The following is a 25627-nucleotide window of genomic DNA, read 5'->3' as shown; positions in this document are numbered from 1 at the left end:
TAGGTAGAACCCTAAATCACAAGATCCTTTTTGACCCACCTCCTAGAGAAATGGAAGTAAAAACAAAAATAGACAAATGGGACCTAATGAAACTTCAAAGCTTTTGCACAGCAAAGGAAAACAAATGACGAAAATACAGCCCTCAGAATGGGAGAAAATATTTGCAAATGAAGCAACTGACAAAGGATTAATCTGCAAAATTTACAAGCAGCTCATGCAGCTCAATATCAAAAAAACAAACAACCCAATCCCAAAATGGGCAGAAGACCTAAATAGACATTTCTCCAAAGAAGATATACAGATTGCCAACAAACACATGAAAGGATGCTCAGCATCACTAATCATTAGAGAAATGCAAATCAAAACTACAATGAGGTATCACCTCACACCAGTCAGAATGGCCGTCATCAAAAAGTCTAGAAACAATGTTGGAGAGGGTGTGGAGAAAAGGGAACCCTCTTGCACTGTTGGTGGGAATGTAGATTGATACAGCCACTATGGAGAACAGTATGGAGGTTCCTTAAAAAACTAAAACTAGGACTACCATATGACCCAGCAATCCCACTACTGGGTATATACGCTGAGAAGACCATAATTCAAAAAGAGTCATGTACCACAATGTTCATTGCAGCTCTATTTACAATAGCCAGGACACGGAAGCAACCTAAATGTCCATCGACAGATGAATGGATAAAGAAGACGTGGCACATATATACAATGTAATATTACTCAGCCATAAAAAGAAATGAAATTGAGTCATTTGTAGTGAGGTGGATGGACCTAGAGTCTGTCATATAGAGTGAAGTAAGTCAGAAAGAGAAAAACAAATACCGTATGCTAACACATATATATGGAATCTAAAAAAAAAAAAAAAAAAAAGGTTCTAATGAACCTAGGGGGCAGGACAGGAATAAAGACGCAGATGTAGAGAATGGACTTGAGGACACACGGAGTGGGAAGGGTAAGCTGGGACGAAGTGAGAGAGTGGCATGGACATATATACACTACCAAATGTAAAATAGCTAGTGGGAAGCAGCCACATAGCACAGGGAGATCAGCTCGGTGCTTTGTGTCCACGTAGAGGAGTGAGGTAGGGAGGGTGGGAGGGAGACCCAAGAGGGAGGAGATATGGGAACATATGTATATGTATAGCTGATTCACTTTGTCATAAAGCAGAAACTAACACACCATTGTAAAGCAATTATACTCCAATAAAGATGTTAAAAAAAAAAAAGTAAAGGAGAACTGCTCACTGGCTATGCTTGATCTGAAATCACTTTGAATGACTTTTCATTTTCAATATTATATAGTATACCATTGATAAATATACCACAATTTTTATCCACCTTATTTTTTTCAAGGACGTTTGTATTGTTTCCAGTTTGGGGCTATTATAAGTAATGTTTCTGTGAATATTGCTGTCTGTCTGAGTCTCTTGGTGCACATGTGCATGCATTTCTTTTTTTTTTTGCGGTACACGGGCCTCTCACGGTTGTGGCCTCTCCCGTTGCGGAGCACAGGCTCCAGACGCGCAGGCTCAGCGGCCATGGCTCACGGGCCCAGCAGCTCCGCGGCATGTGGGATCTTCCCGGACCGGGGCAGGAACCCGTGTCCCCTGCATTAACTCCATTTATTTAGGTCTTTTTCTTTTTAATGTCAGCTTTTCAATTATATATATATAAGGCTGTTTTTTAAAAAAAATATTTATTTTTATTTATTTATTTTCTTTATTTTTTTGGCCGTGTCGGGTCTTAGTTGCGGCACATGGGATCTTCGTTGTGGCGCTTGAGCTTCTCTCTAGTTGTGGCGTGCAGATGTTCTCTCTAGTCGTGGCACGTGGACTCCAGGGCACATAGGCTCTGTAGTTTGCGGCACACGGCTGTCTCATTGAGGCACGCGAGCTCAGTAGTTGTGGCACGCGGGCTTAGTTGCCCCAGTGGCATGTGGGATCTTAGTTCCCCGACCAGGGATCGAACCCACATCCCCTGCATTGGAAGGCGGATTCTTTACCATTGGACCCCCAGGGAATTCCCCAGTTTGAGAGAATTAACTCCATTTATTTAGGTCTTTAATGTCTATCAGTAATTTTATATACTTTACATAAATGTCTTGCAGGCTTTTGTTCGATGTATTCCTAAATATGACACAGTTGATGCTATAGTAAAGGTATTTTTTAAACATTTCACTTTCTAATTGTTTGTAGATGATATATAGAAATTAAATTGATTTTACAGAAACCTTGATAAACTCTATAGCACTAATAATTTATTATTTTGGATTTTTTATGTTCACACTCATATCATTCATGAATAATGACAGTTTTATTTCTCGCAACTTGTATATGATTGATTTGCTTGCCTTGCCTACATTTGCTAAGTCCTCCACGACAGCCTTGAAAAGATGTAGTAATGATGGACATCCATGCCCTGATCCCAACCTCAAACTAAATGTCTTCAGAAAGTTACCATTAAGTATATTATATGCTATGGGGTTTTATTATAGAATATTTAAATATTTTATATAGAATATTCTAAAAATAGAATGTTTTCTGTTTTTAGTTTGCATAGTTATTTTAAAGTCAGGATCAGATCGTTTCCTCTCTGGAGCCTCTGTTGTAAGCAAAGTTAACGACAAGTGACAAACTGGGAGAAAATATTTGTGAGTTACAGAACAGAGGGCTAACTGCCCTGAAGAATTCTGGTCAACGTTGCCAGATTTGGTTTTCTCACACGTAGTTCCAGACACTGTGTTCCAGGCCACTGCTGTCAGGAATGAAAGTTTCACCAGTCCGTGAGCAAAAATAAATTCGTTTTTTTGTAAAGCTAAATGTATTCCTTTCAAAGGATTGTCTTTTCTTCTGTGCATATATTCTCTCAAATTTTTAGCAATAAAATACCGTTTTTCTTATAATCATTATTATAATGGTGGTCATTTAGGTTTTTTTAATGTTCTTGTTTGACGAACTAAAATACTAGAAACTCTTTGCAGGTCCCTCTAAATTCTCTAATTGATTTGATTCTGACCCAATGCATATCAGTGACATTCAGGATATTGACAAAGAAAAAAAGAGCCAATGCATTAAGGAGATGGGTGGGAATAGAGACAGGGCCATTAGAGAGTGTGGAGAAGAAGGAAGTAAACCAGGGCAGTGAGACATCACAAAGCCAAGGGAGAAAAGGTTTCATCCGGGTGACTGTGGTTGCCCGTGTCAAATGCTGCAGAGAACTAGGTAAAATGAAGACTGTAAAATATGTCTGGTGTTAGTAACAAAGAGGACATTAGTGATTCCAGTGGGAAGGATTTCAGTGGAGCAGCACTGAATGCTGTGAACTGAAGAAAGGGTGGTGAGGAAGTGGAAACAGTGGCTAGTATGATCTTTCTGAGAAATTTAACTTTGAAGAGAGAAGAGTGTCTCAGTTCCAGTGTGACTAGAATAGGATTTGGGTTGGTTAGTTGGTTGGTTAGTTGCTTGCTTGCTTGACTGGTTAGTTGGTTGATTGATTTGTTTGTTTTGAAGATGGGAGATGATTGAATAAGATTAGTGTGAACAGAAAAAACAGTGGAAAGACAGGAATATTGGAAATACAGGAGAGAAAGGAGATAATGGAGAGAGATTCTGAGAAGAGGAGATGAAGTGGAATATAGAACACAGATGCGAGGCTTTCCCATGGGCAGGAAGGGAGCCCATCAACCTTTGTGCATCATAAAAGAAGCATCCAGGGCCTCAGCCTTGTACTGTGTGGCTTCCACACAGCTCAACACTAGCAGCTGTGCGAACAGTGCCCCGTACTTGTGCGAGGTACATCCTGCCCAGTCATATGCAGCAGCCTAGGATACAGGTAATATGTAAGTTGATTTGACTAGAATTTGAGAGAATTACCACCAAGAAGAACAGCCAGTGAAAGTCCCTAGAGACAGCAGTCAACCACTCAGAGAGGAATTGGAAGAGAGAGCCATGAAGGGAAAAAGCTATCATCTTCTCTCCTCTGCACATTTCCCTTGCCCAGTTTCTGTCAGGTGTCACCCTGTCTCTTTCATAATCACCCTTTCCATGTTCTTCTTCCCTTCATCCACCACAGTGTTCATTCTCTGAGTTCATTGTACACAGGCAGATTTTAGGAAGAAGCCAGTCTCTCAAACTCATGCAGAACAAGATAGGAATTTAAATACTAAAAGACAAGATATGAACCTAAAAGAATGCATCCCTTAAAATGAAGCTTAAGCAGCTTACTGGTCAGTAGAAGAGATGTTTTGGGAAGAGAAATCTTTCTTGTGCCTGCGTATACCTTAGACCCCACCAAGAACCATGGTGTTCAGTTTGTGACCCACACATAAAAGCACCCAGCCAAGGGGGACATAGGATGGAAGTCCATCCCTGGTGAGGATGATGTTGGCAATTTAAAATTCTGGTTTTCTCCTATTTAAATCAACACATATTGAACCTATACTCTGTCCCACATAGTTAAGCATCATTTCCCCAAATCTGTCCAAACATTGGGCAATAGTCTGAAGAGGGAGATGGGGGGATGGTTTCTGCAGGAAATCTATGAGTAGGATCCTGAAGGACATTCACCAGTCAAAGAAGAACACTACAGAAAATAGGGGCTTAGAGAAACTCAGTTAAGGTAGGAATCTTTGAAATGGGAAGAAGTTGGGGTAAATGTGTGCGTGCAACTGGATCTGAATTCTACACATACTGACTGATATGGCCACACAATATTGTCAGAGCTGGGAGGACTGAACAGTAGCATAAAGGGACAAGATTTCTAACTTCAAAAAACAACCACCAAGGGCTTCCCTGGTGGCGCAGTGGTTGAGAGTCTGCCTGCCGATGCAGGGGACACGGGTTCGTGCCCCGAACCGGGAAGATCCCACATGCCGCGGAGCGGCTGGGCCTGTGAGCCATGGCCGCTGGGCCTGCGCGTCCGGAGCCTGTGCGCCGCAACGGGAGAGGCCACAACAGTGGCGTACCGCAAAAAAAAAAAAAAAAAAAACCAACCACCAAGAGGGTAATTTCTCTCCACTCACCTTAACATAACCACTTTTTAAGGCAGACTTTACTAGTTTCCTTCAAACGAATAATAAATTGGGTGCCCTAGAAAGGTGAGGTTTTAGTGGTGCTCAGACTCTTCCCAGAAGGAGGGGGGCATCCAGTAGGTGGACTCAGCGAATGAACTGGTTCACCTTTGCTTCACTGAGTAGCGCTGCTGCTCCTCTTGGAGATCCTGCCACCTGAGCTCCAGGTGAGAATGGACATTGTCTGCCTTGTTGAGGTTGCACGTAGTACGCACTCAGCTAAAATTTCCTAGATGTTAAATGAATGTTTCTTCCTGTGCTACAGTAACTGGCTCTTTAGAGTAAATGGCAGAGGCTCCCCTGCATCCGAACTGGATTAAACTCCATTAGGAGCAGTGCACGCTGGGAAATGGCCTCATTGGCCAGGTTCCTCTGGGCTCCCTGTGGGTGGTGGGACCTTCATCCCTGGCAGGGCTATGGAGAGAGTCTCAGCCAGAAAACCAGGCTGAGACGATAAAGGCTTTCTTCAGCTTCATGCAGGACAAGCACTGGCAGAGAATCAGAGAAAGCAGAGAAGGTCTTGATCACCTCCATCGATTCTCAAACTGAGCACCTGTAAGATCATTCTCACCGGTAGTTTCCCAGCAAGGAAGGGGTTTGTGGGCAGCAAAGTATGTCCTTAGGCAGCAGTCAGTTGGTTTCCAAAAGCTATCAAGGAGTCATTTTAGAATCCCTTTGCACAGATATGTCCAGAACATTGACCAGAAGAGAGACGAGAAAGACCATTATGGAGAAATGTTCTTTCATATGTTCAAACCTCCTCTCAGCTGTGTGTTTGACACAGGTCCCGTAGAAACTGCTGCAGAAACTACTGACACAGCTTGTATGTAGGCATCCTCCGTTTTTATAATCCCCGAGTTTCAGTAAAACTATCTCCACTTCCACAGATGGCAGGAGGAATAGACAGCATAATATGCTGTCTACAGTTGGGTATTGATTCTTTTTCAGTATGCGCCAAATACAGCAAGGATTCTTTTTTTTTTTTTTGCGGTACGCGGACCTCTCACTGTTGTGGCCTCTCCCATTGTGGAGCACAGGCTCCGGACGCGCAGGCCCAGCGGCCATGGCTCACGGGCCCAGCTGCTCCACGGCACGTGGGATCCTCCCAGACCAGGGCACGAACCCGTGTCGCTTGCATCGGCAGGCGGACTCTCAACCACTGTGCCACCAGGGAAGCCCAGCAGGGATTCTTAATCATTTTCTAAATTGTATAATAACCGAACGATAAATACCTTGAAGACTAAAAAAAATACTTTCTCATCAAAATAAAAACATTACCCTGCACCTATGGGAATTCTACATTTTTAAAGGGGCTATTCCTTCAACTCTTCTTTTATTCCTAAATCACCCATTAATTCATTTGTTCATTAAAAAAATTTTATTGAGCACCAAGTAAGTATGAGGCACTAGGTTAGACAACTGGGATTTAGGATACAGAAGGCAAGGGGTAGGTAGGGAATAGATTCTATTTATTTATTTTCCTTCCACACAAAATTTATACCTTGAGTCGTTTTCAGGCGTGTTCCATTCTAGGGTGAAAATGTAGAATTTTGAGAAATACAGTTGGTAGGTGCCGTTTGTACATGGTCAGTCTTTCTCCTCCCCTTTCTTCACCCATACTTGCTAGGTGAAACCCATTTTTTCCCCAGGGAAAAGGAAATAATCTTGATCCTTCTTGTCTGTGACACTTGCTTGTTTGTCTCCCTCGGAATGAGTCTGCATCTGTGAGGATGCACATTCAGTTGAGTCCAACCCTCAGAGAACTCAAGGATATCTTCATGATAAAACCCTATAACGGAAGACAATATTCCACCTTCAAAATATCTTACACAGCCTCAGTTTTCTGTTTCAAAATTGTCTTTAATCAAATGCTTAATCACCTCTTCTAGATCGATAAAAAATATTATTAGGAAGTTGTAAGGACTTTTTTGTTGGTTAATCATTTACAACCCCCCTTCAGCTTTCAAAAGAGATTTGAGGCTGCTTAAAATAGAAAGCATATATGTCACATGGCTTTTAAAATAGAATAACGTGAAGAAGTTGGAGAAACTTTACTATAGTCCTATTATTTCTTTCATAGAAGTCATATAAAAAGATCGTGCAATTCTAAGGCACAGCAACCTTCCATTAAAATCCTAATTTTCACTTTGCTTTGAAATTGCCTGTACGCCAACATTAACCAAGGGTCTACCGGGGGCCAAGCACTCTTCAGCACTTCACAGGCACTAACTTGTCTGGTTCCTGGGATATTATCATTACCCCTATTTTAAATATGAGAAAACTAAAGTTTAAAGAGGTTAAGCAGCTTGCTCGGAGTCACACAGCTTGGGAGTGGCAGAGAGAGTTACAATCTGGGTCTGATGGTCTCCAGAGGACTTCATTACTAATGAATATTTTAAAATAGTGGGTCCCATGCCATTAGTGGCCCGTGAGATCAACCTAGTGAGTTGTGATGCCTTTTCAACTGAATAAGATAGAATAGCAATGATCAGAGTTCATCCACTGTAGTAAAAGGTAAGTAATATTTCAAGAAATTTTGCTTTCTCTGTGTGTGTATGTGTGTGTTTGTCTGCCAGACTGTGATGTGATACCAAACTTATTTCTAACTGTGAGTTACTATTTTAAACAATTCTAAAGCTGCTACACTAAAAAATATTGACCCTTATTCATGTTTCAAACACAGGAGGACAGCTAGTTTTTATAAATCTGCCCCCTGTAGAAATCGTTATAAGAAAGAAGTTAAGAGATTTTAAAATCTATGACTCAGCATCCCTCTCCCTGTGTGAATAGGCTTAACAAGCCAAACCCCAGAGCCACACAGCAGAGAGTTTTCCTAAAATAGTCAGGCCTGACTGGTCTTATGCCCAGTTGCTCATACTAAATCATTCATCGACCACTGCAGCAGAAGCAGAGAAAATGGTTCTTGCTTTTGTAAAGACAAATCCAGTGGGTAGAAAAGAATCTGAGGGCCACACTCGCCACTCAGGGCAGGCCTAGTGGATGCAGCAGCAGCAGCTCCCATGGGAGGATGGACACTGCTTCATCCGCCTGTGCCCAGGAAAGGGCCAGATGCTGCTCTTTTATGTGTTTGCTGGGTCTTGAGGGTCACCACGACTAAAGGACTAAAGCTCAAAAAATCAATAATCTACTCATCCTCTCTAACAATATCACTAAAAGCTTGACAATGCACGGTAACTCAGACATAGCTTTAGTGCCTGTAGCAAACCCCTGCCCTCTTACAAACGGCATGATTCGTTACACAAGGAAGGCCAGCAGCCTTCACCGACTTTAGGAGAGCCTGGTGATCCGTCTGGTGGGAGAACACCTCCGTGCAAGGCAGCATTTGCTTGGAGCGCCCAGACCTCGCCAGGGTGTTTTCCCAAGAACCAGAGTAGAAGTGCCTTCATATTCTCAGCCTTCATTCCTCATCTTTATGTGGAGATGATAATACCAACAACACAAAGTTGCCATTAGGATTAAGTGAAATAATAAGCACACAGTAGAAGATGCTCCACGAAGGTTGGTTCTCTAGTTCTCTGCAGTATCAAAAAGCCCCGTGCCCCCAGCCCAAGAAAATTCCTGAACATGACGCCAACCTTCAGTGGTGCGGTTAGGAAAACTTTGCCAACAGCCCTTGTTCCCTTCAATTAGTCATGATGAGTAGACTACTACACTACTCTCTGCCTGAGTCTGCATTCTCCTTAAATCTGTTTCTGTGAAGTTTCATCTTGCGCTCCTCCCCCCCCCCACTCACATTTTATACCCTTGACTCATTTATTTTGCAGCTGGGAGTTAGTACCTCTTAATCTCCCTCGCCTATTTCTGTCCAACCCATACTCCCTTAAAAAAAAAAAAAATAACATGACTTGCAAATTTTTACTAAAGTATTTACAAAAAAACCACATCTCTTTATTTTCTGGAAAGTACTCTTTCAAAATTAAAAGTGTCTCTTGCATCTAAAATTCTGGAATTTCTTTGGTCATCCTATCCACAGTTATAGTAACTTTGTAAATGTTAATTATATTTCCTTCCTGTGCTTTCTCATTCAACCCAGCAGTTGTTCAACTCTCATTCATTTTCTCGTACATTCCCAGCACAAGAAGACTATTTTTAATTCACCCTCATAGAAGACTTATGCTCCTTGAAGTGCAGCTTCCTGATTACCCCTAGCAAGACGGTTAAAAATGGGCCTCTGGAGTCAGAGGGTTGATCAAATCTACCTGTGTGATTTTGCATTCAACTTCCCTAACCCTGAAATAGGAAGGATACTATCACCCACACATAGACTTGTTGAAGGAATAACTGAGATTAACCACTGTGCAAACTACCTGGCACACAATAAGCCCAATGAGTGTTAGATGTTATTACTCAGTATTATCTCTCCTTGTTCCAATGCGGTTCTGGATTTCACTGTCATGCACACTTAAACTCTCCTTTTGCATGTGTATTTTCATTATGTCACCTCAAATCTTCCTTATAAAGGATTAATAAGTAAATAAATCCACCTATTTGGTCCTGTTAGCTCATAGTTTTACCTTTTGGTTTCCAGGAGTGGAAACCAAAATTAAACAGGTCTTTAATTTCATACAAAAGTAGGACAATGGCTTTGGTTTTGTTTACCGTTGCCTTCCTGAAGCAAATTCAAAATGAGCCTTGATTCCACTCTTGGTATAGCTGGTGTTTGGTATGATTGTGATTATTTTAAATGTTAAAATTATAACATTATATTTTTTTCAGAGAAACTGTACCCTAAGAATAACACCAGACAAACTCAACTCATAGCATTTTGTGAAAATTAAATGGAATAACACAAAAAGAGTTTGGCCATGTTAACAAGCTCTTCTCATTACGTAAGACTTTTGTCCCCTCTTTCTCATAGATTTTGCACTGACCGAAGGAAGTACAATCACTCCTTTGTGCCCAAAAGGGTACTTTCCCTGTGGGAACCTGACCCAGTGCTTACCCCGTGCTTTCCACTGTGACGGCGTGGACGACTGCGGGAACGGAGCTGACGAGGAGAACTGTGGTGAGTCCTGGGCTCAACTCCATACGGATGCCACCCCTTGTGAACCGCCCAAAACTGTGGGTGGATCAGATGCTAATGGTGATGAAAAAGGGGAAAAGGGGATTTGGTACTCTATAGGGAATCCTATTGTGACACAACTAATTGCTTCCCAATGGATTTGTGATAATTACCAGAATTTTCATATATTGAAGTTGCTTAAGTCAGAAGTGTACGTATTACAAAAAGTTGTATTTGATGAAAAAATAAAATTATTTAAAGTTCTACTTGGATACCCATATGTTAATTTTAAATGGCTTACTATGACCACTTTCCTATGGCTTGGTAATTTGATTCAGCTTCAGGAATATCCTTAAAGGGCAAATGGGCCTGCCTAGAGAATTAAGTTATTCAGTAGACCTATATCCAGTGCCCCTTGTGAGCTCTCCAAGTCACCAGGGCTCAGCAGACTCAAGGGAGCCTCAAAAGCCTGCCCTCATGCAGTTCACAGGGACCGTGTGAAGAAGCAGGACAGTAAACTTGTACGTAAACAAATTAAATAATTTCAGAGAGCGATAAGTGCCATGAAGTATACAGAACAAGATAACGGGATAGAAAGTGAGTTGGGGGAAAGGCTACTTTAAAGATATAGCCAGAAAAACCCTCTCTGAGATGATGACATTTGAATTGAGAATGAAATGAAAAGAAGAAAGAAACCGTGAAATATTCTGGCGAAGTTCCAGGCAAAGGAGACAGCAAATGCAAAGGCCCTGAGGTTGAATGAAACAAGACAATGTGTTTGTGGGAAGGAAAAGCCCGATTGGCTTGGGCAGAGTGTGCAAGGATAAAGAGGGTAAAGAGGTAACAGGGGTCAGATCACGAAAGGTCTTATAGGCCATTTTAGGTCTGTATATCAGGACTGTACATGTCATCTAATCTAACCCGTGTGTTTTTCTCTCGAAGAAACTGAAGCCAAGAGAGGTTGACATGTCTAGTTAGTCACAGAGTACACGCTAGAACCCAGGTCTCCTGAATCTGAATGAATCCTGTGTGATTTATACCACACAGAACTGCCACTCCTTGGCACTGCCCAGCTAGCAATCAGAGGCGACGGCAAAGTCCAGGAATGCCAGTGTGCATCTCTAGAATCTGCCCTCCTGCCCCAGCACCGCTGCCTTCACCACCTGTGAATCACTCCTGCTCAGCCTGTAGGGTGCAGTTTAGGTGTCCCCTCCTGCCCTGAGAAGCTCGGCTTTCCCAGCCATGCCTCCCCACCCTGAAGCTCCACCCCAGGTCTAGGACAAGCACCCATTCTCTCTGGGTGTACCCGGACGACTGTACTGAGGACTGCCTTGTCTTCACACTGTACTTCTCTCACTAGACATAAACCCCTTGAGGAGAGTTCTCATTTGTTTTGGTGTCACCAGATCCTAGAACAGTAGAGTACAATCAGTGCTCGTGATGGGGCAGCTCTCTGGACGCCAACGGCAAGTCACTCAAATTCTTGGCCTTTCCTCTTCAGTGGAAATCTTAGACCGTGCATGTTAGCTGCCTCATGAGGGTGTTAGGAACGCAAATTAAATAATTCATGTAAAGACATCAAATAGAAAAATTTGAAAAACCACTGAGGTTATCAGCAAGAAATAAAAATAAACTAAAATTTTCAGAGATCAAAGGGACCTGCGGGCAGTTATTTAAATTTACTTTTCTGTTTGTATGAACTTCAGTATCATGCATCATACTGTGTGTTTTATCACTTTAAGAGCTTATGCTAAAGTAATGATGCTTCAAAAATCAAGCCTTCTTTTTTAAAAGAATACAATTTTATTGCAGAAAACGGAAAACTTGGCAAATAAGCAGATTATATCATCTGACAAGTTGAGAAAATATTTTTCTCATCAGGACTAGACAGACTTTATTAAAAGGAACTTGGTTTTTTCCTTATTAAAAAGGTCAGGTGCCATAAACTTTGTCAGAACTCATTACATATATCAAGTATGTATCTGCATACACGTATGCATATGACAAAATAAAATTCAGATTATATTTTCTTCTGAGGACCTCAAAATTAAGATCAAACATTTAAAATGTCAGCATTAGAAACAGGTGATATTTTTCAAGATGGATACACGTATGGAAAATAATCATCTATTTTCATTATATATTTTATGATACACACATTTAAATTATTTGTAATTGCAGAAAAAGACTCCAGATGTTTGCCTACCTTTCCCTCCCTTGTTATCTTTCTATTACTTAAACAAATTTTTAAAATTGATTTCATGATCAAATTTTTATACTTTTGTTTTGTAATTTGATATTTTACTTCTAGAATAACTGACACATGTTCATCGCCGTGTGTTTCACAGGAGACACTAGTGGATGGGCGACTCTGTTTGGCACAGTCCATGGAGATGCTAATAATGTGGCATTAACACAGGAGTGCTGTAAGTGGTATTGGTTTGAAGACTCAACCTCAGCTTTGCGAGCAACATTATTTATGGGGCATGGATTTATATGGGTAGTGTGATAAATTCCCTTTAGAATTTCAATTTCAGTTCATTGTATTTCAGTGGTCTGTTATCTGCTCTTGGGACTGAAAAGATAGAAAGAAGAAAACAACATGCTCCATTCATGCTCATTCTGTGTATTAGCCTGAGTGCAAGAATACATAGGTACTGAATACTTGTGACAAATAATAAAGATCTTACTCCCTTTGCTTACTTTCTTTAATAAAGATATTAAGCACCAACTACTTTCCAGGACCTATGTTAGGCACTGAGAGTGCAAGGATGACTAAGGTCCTCAAATACCTCACACTGTTGCAGGAAAGACAGACCCTTATAGAAGCAGGAATGGTACAATATTTGTGCGAAACTGAAGGAAGGATGTTTGCACAAGGGAATGTGGAAGCCCTTTGGGAGAAATGATGGCTGTGCCAGGGATGGGGAGAAATCCACAGACAAGGTGACATTGAGATGGGCTTAGAAGTCCTTGGATGGAGGGAAGGGGAAGAGGTGACAGGATGAGCAGGGTAGTACGATCTGCACAACAGTGGGGTCAGTCAGAGCCAGCTTCACATTCATTCTAGTACATGCGCTGGAAGGGTGGAGCCAGGCCACAAAGGGTTTGGGGTGCACTCTTTGGAGTCCAGCCTCTATCCCAGAGATAGAATTATATCTCTCTATATACACAGATTGTATTATATGTTAATATATTATTATATTACATATACTATGTATATACATAGATATAATTATGTAGGTGTATGTACAATTACAAGCATACATTAGTATGTATACATAATATATGTATATGAAGTCCATATATTAAATACCACACTATAGTATATTATGCACTTTATAATACCTGGTTATAATTACCACTTATTAGGTACTTTATTATACACAAATATATCATACATAAAATTAGAAATTGAAAAGAGTAAACTAAAAAGCTTAAAAATAAATATAACTGAAAATTCTAACATTTTCTTCCGGAACCGCAATGGGTCATCTTGCACACATGCCATTGTGGAGATCACTGCTGTATACAGGGTGTAACCACCAAAGTTGTGAGCTTATTTCCATTTAGTGAAGAGGAAGATGGAGTGATAAGAAGTGTATGTGAAAATGATTCTTCTACCAGAATTTTAAAGAATGGATTAGAACAGTGTTCTCACCCTGAGACAATTCTGCCCCTGGAGAACGTTTGGCAATGTCTGGAGACATTCTGGGTTGTCACAGCTGGAGAGGGGTGGGTGACTGCTGGCATCTAGCGGATGCAGGCCAGAGGTGCTGCTGAACCTTCTACAGTGCACAGGACAGCTCCTCACGACAGAGAATGACCCTGATCTGACCCCAATGTCAACTTTGCTGAGGTTGAGGAGAAAGCTTGGTGAAAGAGACACTGAACATTATGTTTCTTGCAATGCTCCAGACTAATACTAAGAACCTGAGCCCAGAAAATACCTCTGGGAAGAGTGAGGTAGAGCTTCAAGAGGCACTTCAGAAGAAGAATCCAGAGGTTGGGGTTTGACTGACCTACAGGTGAGGGAGTTACACTCACATTTCTGGTTTAGTCAACTGGCTCAGCTTGGAGTACGCGAAATTCTCTTGTTGGTAAACAAGAGCTTCCAGTCCTAGGCTTTCGATCTAATAATGTAACCGCTATTTTCAATGTCAATTAAACATTGAAGCGAACAATCTGGAGTTATCTTTAGGAAGTTGAGATGATCAGCATAAGCCTATGAACTCCACAGAATATTTTCTAAACACTTATACACTAGAATGCATCTTCTGGATTAGGGAGGCACTCAATAAAAGTGTGTTGGATTTACTAAAATTTGGTGAAATTGATTTTAAAGATGAAGTTTGAATAAAAGTGATCTAAAAGAGGCAGAGCAATTAGAACTTATAATCAGATTTAAATAAATAATAAATATAAACATTTGAAAAGAACTCTCACTTCTTTTAGCTCCTTCAAAAAAAATACCCACAGGATCAGAGGCAACATCAAATGCTCCATTAATATCATCCCCCAACTCTCTCTCTCTCTCTCTCTCTCTCTCTCTCTCTCTCTCTCACACTCACACACACACACACACACACACACACACGAGTCATTGTTCTGTGGACCAACTTGGCCTGGTTTCTCCATAGATTTCTCATATGCCATTATTTTAACAATTAACATAATTAATAACTACATAATATATAAATAAAAGAATTATGTGATAGTGTTTATATATTATTAATATATTATGATAAATCTTACTGATTATGGTAATATGCCATTGCATTAATAATTACGTGAGTTCCTTCAAGGTAAATCCTAAAGTGTTTTCCTTCCTTCTGAATGCTTCGGATAGATGGATCTTTGGTCCTTTTCTGCTTTACAGTTTCTCTACAACTTTGACCTACCACGTTAACTTCATAGTAATGAAAAGCTAAGAGCCAGAATGATAGGGTGTCTGGGTTGGTTGATTTCACTAAGGCACAGTGATGGCCACTGCCCAGCCTGCATCTCACTCTTGTCGCAGCTGTAAGAGAAGTTTGAAAGGGGGAAAATAATTGAGTTTGATTTTAACCAGCAAGCATTTACTGAGCAACCTCTTTGTGCCATTCAATTAAATGGAATTGACTCAGTTACACCCATTAAAGATTTATTCAATCATGTTTTTCATTGAGAAGAACTTAATCTTGTTCACCATATGCTTTTATGCTATTTAAACATCCCTGTGGTTTCTTTCTAATCCCTTGTTAAATGCCTCTGAAATGACCACTGGAAGCTAGAACTGAGATGAATACCACATGAGTCTATATTTGTTTTTGGTTTTGTTTTTCATACTTTATTTATTTATTTATTTTTGGCTGCATTGGGTCTTCACTGCTGTGCACGGGCTTTCTCTAGTTGTGGCGAGCAGGGGCTACTCTGTTGCAGTGCACGGGCTTCTCATTGCGGTGGCTTCTCTTGTTGCAGAGCACGGGCTCTAGGCACGTGGGCTTCAGTAGGTGCAGCACGCAGGCTCACTAGTTGTGGCTTCTGGGCTCTAACGCGCAGGCTCAGTAGTTGTGGTGCACGGGCTTAGTTGCTCTGCAGCATGTGGGATCTTCCCAGACCAGGGCTCGAACCTGTGTCCCCTGCATTGGCAGGCGGATTCTTAACCACTGCGCCATCAGGGAAGTCCCAAGTCTATATTTGACTAGGAGAAAATTCTTGTTTGCTTTTATTATGGACCAGAATAAGTTCATTTAACAAGATGTGAATGTTATACATTCAATGGAAAAAGAACAATGCCAGTTACTAGAAATAAAGTCATAATTAAAGAGGGGTTTTTTTTCCTATAGAATCGTTACTCTTTTTGCCCCCTAGTTTTAAATCAGTACCCACAGCGCTGTGACTGCAAAGGAACTGAGTTGGAATGTATAAATGCTGGCTTGAAGTCTGTGCCAACCGTTTCCAGCAATGTGACATTACTGTGAGTAAAATTCAAATCTTGATATTTGCTCTTGAAGTCACGTGAAAACCGTGTAGTCTAATCTAACCTCTCTTTGTTCTGTTTTATGCTACTTATATATTAGCAAAATCATAGAAAGTCCCTTTAAAACCACCAGCCATCAGAGAACTCTGCACACTCTTCTCCAGGGAAAAAATGTTTTAAACATTGTATGTGTTTAAAACAGGTTATCGTTTAGCTCACAAACGTCTGTGGCCTGGAGTTATTTTCAATTTCCAATTCATGTATTATTACTAATATGCCAGTACTATACAAGTAAAAATAAAAATTTGAAAAAAAAGAAAGGTACTCACTTATTCTATCTCATTTTAAATAGTGGTAATTTGTCCAGGACTTTAAGGTATAAAAGACCCGCGAAGCTAGCCATGACATAATTGTGCAAGTTTTTCTGAACTCTGCATAGAAGTTTTGAGAGCCTCAGGAATTTGCCTGCGGACATATCATAATTTGGGCATGCATGAGTTGGTTAGGATTTTCGTTGTGTTTTGTTAAATTAGCTAGAGAAGAAAAAGTTACATCACCATAGATGTTCCAGTCTATTATATTGCACTAACTGGCTAACCTTGTCAGATATTTGCAAACTGTTTTAATTTTGCTTTATGGACTTTTCGTTCTCACGTGAAGGTTCTCATGTATTATGGGCATTTTCAAACGTGTGTGACGTGGTAATGGAGCATCATCAAGTATTCTCAAGCATGCAGCTTCTAGGGAAGAGTTTGATTGGTCATAAAATCCATAATAACGTTTTCTTTCCATGTTATTTTAGGTCTCTTAAGAGAAACAGTATTCACAGTCTTTCAGATAAAGTTTTCATCAAATACACAGAACTTAAAAAGATGTAAGTAGCTATTCATAGTGTTTTCATGGGAAAATCTATGGGATGTTTTGTTTAAGATGTTTTTAATCTAAGAGTAAAATGAAGTCTAAGGTTGATTACCTTTATCATTAAAGTTATTTTTCTAAATGTTATTAAGATTAGACAATAAAGCATTGAAAAGTATGCTTTCTTTCCATTTCATAATTTAAAATAACAACTGGTTTTACTTAAACCTTCTGTAGAGAGTTAAACTGGATTGAGCATCTCAGTAAGAAAATACATAGTTCCACGGTTTTACTCCAGATCATTTGGAAAATGACATTGCCAATTCAGAGGCACTAGATGCACTTTTTAACCTGGAAGAGTGTTAGCATAGACAAGAACCATCGTTTAAAACATACAATGATAGGATATGGACTGTCTCCCAGGACAAAAAGAGCAAAAACTCGATCTTGGTGAAATCGGTGATATTAGCATATCTGAGGAAAGAAAATAACAAATAGGACAAGGTCAGCCATGAGAAACAAAGTGTCAGGATGCTTCCAGCATCATCAAAAAAAGAAAACCAGGATCTGAGAGATACAATCCCTAGAGATAGTCTCTGTTGGGGGGCAGGGACGGATTGTGCATCTCCACCATAACTCCCATGAACTTTACTGTGACACTGTTCGTATCAAGATGGAGAATCTCTTTGCTTTGATTCCCTGCTCATCAATCAACCTGATGATGACTAATTAACTTCCTAAATTATTCATACTTAAGTATCTGGAAGGTTACCTTGGATGGGGAATAATAACATTCTAATTAGTGGAATGGAATACATCCTATTTAAATAAAGCAATTAGGGAATTCCCTGGCAGTCCACTGGTTAGGGTTTCACACTTCCACTGCAGGGGGCATGGGTTCGATCCCTGGTCGGGGGAACTGAAATCCCACATGCTGCATGGCGTGGCCAATAAATAAATAGATAGGTAGATAGATAGATAGATAAATAAATAAATAAAGCAATTAAATATTCAACCTCTTGAGAGTTTGTTTACTCCGTGTCAGTCCCTCTGAGCCTGAGTCACTCTGGGATAATGGAGAGGTCAACTTGCTGCGCTTGCCAAGGTGATCATTAGACTAGATTAGAAAATTAGCAAGACAATGTTGTAAGGCCCCTAAGTAGTACCATCATCTTACAATTTTGCCCTTTAACATTCAGAATAGAAGGGAAAGTTTCTAGAAATGTGATATATATTAAAATCCAGGCTAAAAAATAATCTGATCCTTTGCTGATACTGGACAAACACATTTGGTTTGAAATGCCATCAACAGTTCTGTGCTGCTTATGAATTTAGGTACAGACTCCCTTATACAAGAAAGGAGGTCCCTGAAGGAAGTCCATTAGTGAGGAAGAATCTTGTGTGAACATAGAGAATCATGCCTGTGTTTGATTGTAGCCTCCGTGATTCAGTGAGCTCCTTCTTCTCCATCCTGGAGAATGTGGTCCTGTTGTTATTGTCCCCTGGAGTAGCTATGCATTGGCTCTGGGGTTCCAGACTTCTCTAGAGAAGAAATCTTAACTATACTGCTTCTGGTCTTACTGGAAATGCTTAGAATAACAGCCTGTTCATTTCTACAAATCAGTATTGTCCTTGCACTCCCTGAATAATGCTGAAGGGAAGAAAACTAAAATAGCCTAGCAGAAAGGAAGGAAAAATATTCATGTTTTAGAGTAGCTGTTTAAAACTATTATCTAGAGTCATAGAAGTCTTATGAATTCCTAATTAAGTCTTCTCATTATTTACAAGGTAACTAAAGTCTGCAACAGTTAAATGACTTACCTAAGATCTACAGCTAACTAGTAGAAGAGCTAGAATTTACAGCCCATATCTTCTGATGCCCAGTGCAGTGTTTATTCTACAATAACCAGAAACCTAGAGATGGAAAGAAATTGCTCTAGCATCTAACTGAATCTTCTACTACCAACACATACTCTTCTGTCCCACGCAGGACTCCCTTCTATATCTTTTGCCCCCGAATTTGGGGAGAGCTGACTTCTGGGGAGGCAGAGGTATCACTAGAAGGTTAAGCAAGGAGATTTAAAATTAGACTTCACAGGCCAAGTCCTTCCACTGATTCATAGCTTTGTTCTGTGTCAATACTTCTCTCTCGGTATCTGGTAGCCCACTGAAGGGAAGAACGTGGAAGCGCTAGTGATAATACAGGCCCCAATTTTCCCTAGTGAAAAAAAGCAGAGATTTTTTTCCCACCAGATTGCCCAGATCAGCTGGCAATTTCTCCAGTTAAATGTTGAATTTCTCCTAAGCCTGAGAAAACTTAGGTACCACATCATAACCTGAGTATCACTCAGCAGGGGTTCTCTTAATGCAAGCTGTTATTTGATGCTTTCGAGGCAATTTGATTCTCCCAGAGACTCAGAGAGAAAAAAATTATAAGACTCTTACCAATAAACATTCACCAAGTGTCTCTTTATGCAAGGCACATCAAGGGGGATTAAACGCAATTCCTTACATCCATCTATCACTTTTTAAAGTTGGCAAAGACTTCCAACATTTGGAATTCTCATTTGGGCTTTGACCCTCAAGGTCTGTGCGGTAGGGCAGACAGCGTCAGGTTCCTTTCAGGAATGAGGAAACTATCCTTGGAGAAGAAAGGTTGTTTGAACAAAGTCAGCCAGCTGACAAGTATTAGAACTTGGCTTCAAAGCCAGACCTCTGACTGTAGTCCTCTGGAAGTCCACCCACATGGGCCGATCTCAGAATATTGTTACCATCGATGAAAGTGTCCAGAAAACAAACTTTGGTTTCAAAATAACCGAAGTTCTTTATAAACATTCTTCAAATATCCTAAAGCAGTTCATACGCCCAGCAACTCTTCTTTAAATCTCCTTCCCCTCCCCCATCCCCTTTTCATACCACTCAGCTCCTCCCGTCACTCTCCGGAACCCGCAGAAAAATCTCCCCAGAGTCAGGCAAGCCCTTGTCCTGTCCTGTCCCTTTTCTTCCTGATCCCGCATTACAACAGTCCAAACAACCAACGTAGCAAAACACAAACCGTCCGCAGGAAGAGGTGTCAGGGGAAGGAGGAAACTAGATGGACAACCCCAGAACTCTTGGTAGAGACAGCAGGAGGGTAAAAGCTGGCCAAGCCCACATGTTCGTTCATTCTTTCAACAAATATTTATTGATACCTATGAGGTGTCAAGGATATAGCGGTAAACAACACATATGAAAAGCCCTCTCCTCAAGGAGCTCAACTTCCAATGGAGAAAGATAAAAACGCGTAGTGTGTTAGATAGCGATTATGGGGGAAAAAAATAAACCAGGAAGGGAATTAGGAGGTGCCGAGGGAAAGGAATTTCAAACGATATGCAAATAAACTGTCCTGTCACATAACTCTACTACTGCCCAAAACATCTGAAAAGCTCCCCGTGATTCTGAGGTTTACCCCAGGAAACTGATCAGAACACACCCAATAAGTCTTCTGTGTAACTCCTCTGATATTCAAAGATGGCCATTATCACCATGCACCCCACCACAGGTTTCTCCCCATGCAGCCTCGAATCCTTACCTTCTTCCCCAAAGGGCCTGGTTTCAAATCTGTTTGTCACTCTGTATATGGTCACCTACACATTCCTTACGTGTAGTATCTAGAATAAATGTAATATTATCACTTGTATGACACATACAAGGGCAGAACAGGGGGAAGCTAGCAACCCTTCCTTTCTAAACTCCTTATGCCCTAAGGTTACATTTGTTCTTTTTGTGGCTACTTCATACTCCTGACTCCTAGTGACTGTGTCTCTGAAATCCCTCATCCTGTACCACATGCATAACTGACAAGTGACGGCTTCTCCATCCTGTACGTGTGCGCTTAGCACCTGAGAGCTAGTCGTGGCACTTCAGATTTATCCCTGTTCAGTTTCACCCTGTTACATTCAGCCTTTCTTACCAGACGGGGAAGATCTTTTAGGCTCATCCAACAGATTCACTCTTCATCCCAGCACTCTGTTATCTGAAAATAAGATGAGCCGTCTTTACCTAAGTCCTGGAGCAGAATATTGAGCAGGATAGTGCCAATATTCTTTATTTTGTCTATAAAAGCATCATAAAACCACTTAATCAATGCCTGGTAGACATATAAGCAAAGTCGACCACACATTTTTATCTGATCAGTCTTTGAATGCAGAAAATCAAGTTGGTCTGACGTGCCCTGTTTTTCGTGAACTGCCCTGTTCCTGTTCTCTCTGAGGTGCTCACGAAGCAGCATCACAATATCCTGTCCTACGACCTCGCCCAGAACCAACTTCAAGCTCATCCAACTATAGCTTGTGAAATCGACTTACCTTTTGGAAAATCAAAACGGCATTTGCCACCTTTAATTTTCCAGCCGCTCTTCCTTTTTCCAGATTCCACTGATCACGACTGAGTGTACGCATTTTCAGTGTTTCTCAGTTTCTAGGAGAAATTGTCCAAACCAGAGGCTTTAACTCATTTTGATTAACTTATTCTACCATTTTGGGCTTTCACTGCCACAATGCTCTATCCTATTTATTCACTTCAGTCCTGAGATCACCTTCGTTGACCAAGAAGACAAGAACAATGTAGGAGTTGAGAATTTATATTATTTTATTATTTCATGATAATATAAAACATGTCCCACACAGCAGGCTTGGGCTTTTCCTTAGCATTTTCTTGTTTCCAAAATATAACTAGAAATTCATTTCTACTGCCCATTGTATTCTTCACTGTCTGAGTTTTGAACATGTCTTAGGTCATTCTTTCAATTATGATTCCATTTTGTGAACACCTCACCTTCATCCTTGGACTTTGAAGAAACCCCTTATTACCATCCTATCCTCTTCCTGAACTGGATGGTCCTCTGGCTCTCTCCTAGCACCATGTACCGCCACTGCCAGCACCCCTCATTGTCACATACGCTGAAACATATATGAGGATCAGTGCGCATTTGTTAAAGGAATGATGTGTAGGACTAACACACAGGGCTAAAGAGAAGGTGGGGTGCATCTTCAGCAAGGAGGACCAAAAAGGCATAAGCAGAAACACTCAAAGGATGTTAGGAAGAGAGTGACCAGGGAAGTTTGTCTAAAGGAAAAGAGTTCCCGCAGGAATGATGGCGTGTATGCTGGAGAGGTCATTGAATCATGATTGTAGGGCCTTTGAAGGCTAGGCTAGAGCATCTGGGCTTTATTCTGTTTGACCAGGGAAAAGACATGCATGAATATGTGTTTTAGATTGTATTGAGCTTATAAAGTTGATATGCATCTTTAAGTTGTATTGGGATATATCCTAAGGGATCACCCAATTTAACGTCATTGTGTGTCTCCGGTCTCGCATGCTCTAAATGTTCACAGTGAAATTAAGGTCATTTAGGCATCCAGAAAAAGAAATTCCTAAGTCAAAACAAAATGTTCATTGCCAGATGAACAAATGTCACTTATCTGAATGCTTTCACTAGCGATCAGTTTATTCTTTTTAATATTCTTTTAAACTTCCTAACGTTAGGGGGTAAGAAGCAATTTAAGATGATCTTTGAGAGAAAGAAATAAAATACAGTTTATGAACTTGACCATAGTACTTCATCACTGCTACCACGGAAACCAACAGCAGTTCCTCTCCTCACTGTGACATAAATTTTATTTAAATTAGGAATTCCTTCTTAAACTGGGTTCCTGTTCAACGCAATCATTGGCAACAAAATGTAATTCAAGGAGTCTGCCTGGCTCATGAATACAAAATGTTGCATTAAAAAAATAGCCTATAAACATGCATGCCATTAAAGCATTTATTTGCTTTAGTTTCAGGTACATAAATTCCTGGCGTTTCTGCTTGAAAAGTCCTGACAGCTGAAACAGCAGGAATTCATGAACCAGTAAGTTATTCTTAGAAAAACCATTCAGTGTAAAGTATATCAAACGGGCTCATATCTCAGCTGTGAAGAAAAAGAGGACACCACTTGCCAAATTGTCATGTTTCCAAATTTCCCCTCATATTCACCAAGCTACTATTCTGTAAAGAAGAAAGCAGATACTGAAAGATCAAGTTAAAAAATTCAGCAGCCTAAGTCTGAGATGAGAGACCTGGGACTCTAGTTCTCCGTGGGGTGCCGGCAAACTGGCTAAATAGAAGACTAGAGCTTCTTTATTATTTAAGAAGTTGGAGTCTTAACTGGTGTCAGTGAAGGCAGATAGACTGAACGTATCGGGTGAGTCGTGCAGATCCAAGGCACAAGGTCAAATTCACAGTTTACAGCTGCCCCCATCTCTTCAAGATTGACAGGTGTAGGTAAAACGCGCAGTGCACTTTTGACTTAATGATCTTAAATGAAATGTAAATAACACTAGTTAGGTAGTAAATTTTATATTTAAGAGGAACTTCAAATACGTAGATTATGGTATTATATTCTTTTTCTATTTTCATTTGCTATTGTAATATAATTCACCATATTAACTTTCATTACATCACTCTAAGGGCTCTGAAAATGCTGAGACAGATATTGATATGTATGGGTTCATTCTATTCATAGCAGAACTTTAAAGCAAAAGCAGAATTTATGCTACAATGTGAAGCATCTCCTTACAGACATGTTGCAGCAGGGAGAGGGGGATGGAATGGTACGAGTTCTTACAGGGTTTCAAGTTTACTTTGTCGGATTGAAATTGTTGCTTTGTGTGTCACTATAATTGTAATGCATGGGCTCTGTAGTACGCAGCTTTTCCACATGGTGGTACACAGAGAAAATGACAATATTTGGGATAAAAGATGGGTTTGTTAATAATTGGAAGCTAATCTTGGCTTTACTTTGCCGCCTTGTGGGCTGAGGACATCGATATCCCAGCACAGCTACAACGCAGTCATGACTCAAAGGCTGGGAAGCTTCGCTGGGAATAATTGTGGTGTAACAAAATTCAGACTACAGCCAGCTGCTGAACAAGCAAAAGATCTACCAGTAGTTTTGCAGTGAAGTATCACAACAATGAGAAAGTGTAAAATATTTTAGGAAGCAGTGGCGGTCCAGTGGTTAGGACTCTGCACTTCCACTGCAGGGGGCATGGGTTCAGTCCTTGGTTGGGGAAACTAAGATCCCACAAGCCACGTGGCCAGAAACAAAACAAATCAAAACAAAACTTTAGGACCCAAATCAAATCAAAATAAGAGACAGGGAAGCCACTCAGAAGATTACGTAGACATTAGTTACTATTGATAGCGTATTTCCTGCCTAAAGTTGTTTAGAAAATATGAAATCGAGGCTAACCTCCCATTGTATTAATATACTGAGCACAGGAAATGGAAGTCGTTTGCTTAGATACTCCTGAAAGTGCTATTATTGAATCCATACGCTCTTGCTAGATTGCTTCAGCGGGTAAGTAGCTCATGGCCCTGTGGGCTGAAGTTGGTACACTGGCCCCAGTTCAGCCACTGATGCCATTTGCGACCTTGAGCCCCTCTCTAACTAGCCGCACCCTTCTCACTCTGCATCTTGAAACAGAGCGAGACTTGCCCTCTCCTCGTTTCATGGGAATAGAATGAAGAGAAATGAGGAGTTGAAGGTGGAACTCTGTACTGAAAGAGTGAGAAAGCTTAGCAGTGAGAGCCTGGCTCGTCTCACGTGGTGGGCAGCTCCTGCGTGTCACAGAAGGACGGCCACCAGAATGCCAGTTTGCAGAAGTAAGACTAGTTCTGTCCCCACACACAGCGTACTGGACCTCAGTGGTTCAAGTCAGAGATGTCGGGGTCTCATCGCACGGGCGCTGTCAGGACAGCAGGCACAGCTAGGCTCATAGCCTTCTCTCATTGCTTCTACCTCCCAACATGAGAATAAGACAGGACTTTGTGAGCCAGGTGCACAAATTGTCTTCAGGTGAAGAAACAACCTAACAAATACGTGAACCATAATCACATGGCTCTTCTATCTTATTCCTACCAGATTCCTTCAGCATAATTGTATTAGACATATATCCAGGAAAGCATTCTTTGGATTACATAATCTGCAAATACTGTGAGTAACTTCTTTATAATTATGAGTACAATGTTAAGTAACAATTAAAAGGGTAGAATGAGTGGTACTTTTTTAAAGGCTCGACTTTGGATATAGAAACATGGGAGAAATAAGTTTTCACAAAGTACAGTGTAATTAGTTATTACACTGAAAGAACTGCTAAAAAATTCCAAGTTTTACCAGAAGACAGGTATAAAGGCTCTCTTTAATCTTGTCTCCTCAAGTTTGGGTCATTTCCACAAATAGAAAATATATAACTTACCTATACACTTTCTTAAAATGTTAGTCTACTAAGGATGTGACCAAAAGGACAAAAGCGAAAATCACCTCACGTACTTATTCTGCCGTTACACTCTAACATAATGTAATGTCCCAATACATTGTCTTTGGCGACTTTCCTGGTCCTGGCCCTGGTGCTCGTCTCACTGGGCCTTGGGTTATCTGTATCTCCTGCCTATTCTTTGATCTTCTGGCCTCTGCTCATCCAGTAGAGTGCTTTCAGAAACAGATGTCCAGTAATTGTATGTGACTAAAGTGGGGTATTAAGTTTGCCTCATTTACTCACGCGTGCTGTTTGTAGATATCTCAACCACAACTGCATTACAACTCTCAGACCTGGAGTATTCAAAGACTTACATCACCTAACTTGGCTGTAAGTATTCTAGCTTTTCCTTCCCTCGGATCACAG

General features: G+C 40.7%; 1 protein-coding gene across 2 annotated transcripts in view; it reads left to right on the top strand.

Moving 5' to 3' along the window:
- The window catches only part of RXFP2 (relaxin family peptide receptor 2), a 62088-nt gene that overhangs the window by 5955 nt on the left and 30506 nt on the right, over window positions 1-25627 (top strand). For both annotated transcript variants that reach the window (XM_027116786.1, XM_027116787.1), the window contains exons 2-7: window positions 9956-10102; window positions 12448-12525; window positions 15953-16058; window positions 16864-16935; window positions 24868-24939; window positions 25520-25591. In XM_027116786.1, coding sequence (XP_026972587.1) covers window positions 9956-10102; window positions 12448-12525; window positions 15953-16058; window positions 16864-16935; window positions 24868-24939; window positions 25520-25591 — 547 coding nt within the window. The remainder of the gene's footprint in view (window positions 1-9955; window positions 10103-12447; window positions 12526-15952; window positions 16059-16863; window positions 16936-24867; window positions 24940-25519; window positions 25592-25627) is intronic.

This window comes from Aethalodelphis obliquidens, unplaced genomic scaffold, assembly GCF_003676395.1.
Source record: "Aethalodelphis obliquidens isolate GAN/ISIS:26980383/991018 unplaced genomic scaffold, ASM367639v1 scaffold16, whole genome shotgun sequence".
Taxonomy (NCBI): domain Eukaryota; kingdom Metazoa; phylum Chordata; class Mammalia; order Artiodactyla; family Delphinidae; genus Aethalodelphis; species Aethalodelphis obliquidens.
This window is presented reverse-complemented; position numbering and strand designations above follow the sequence as displayed.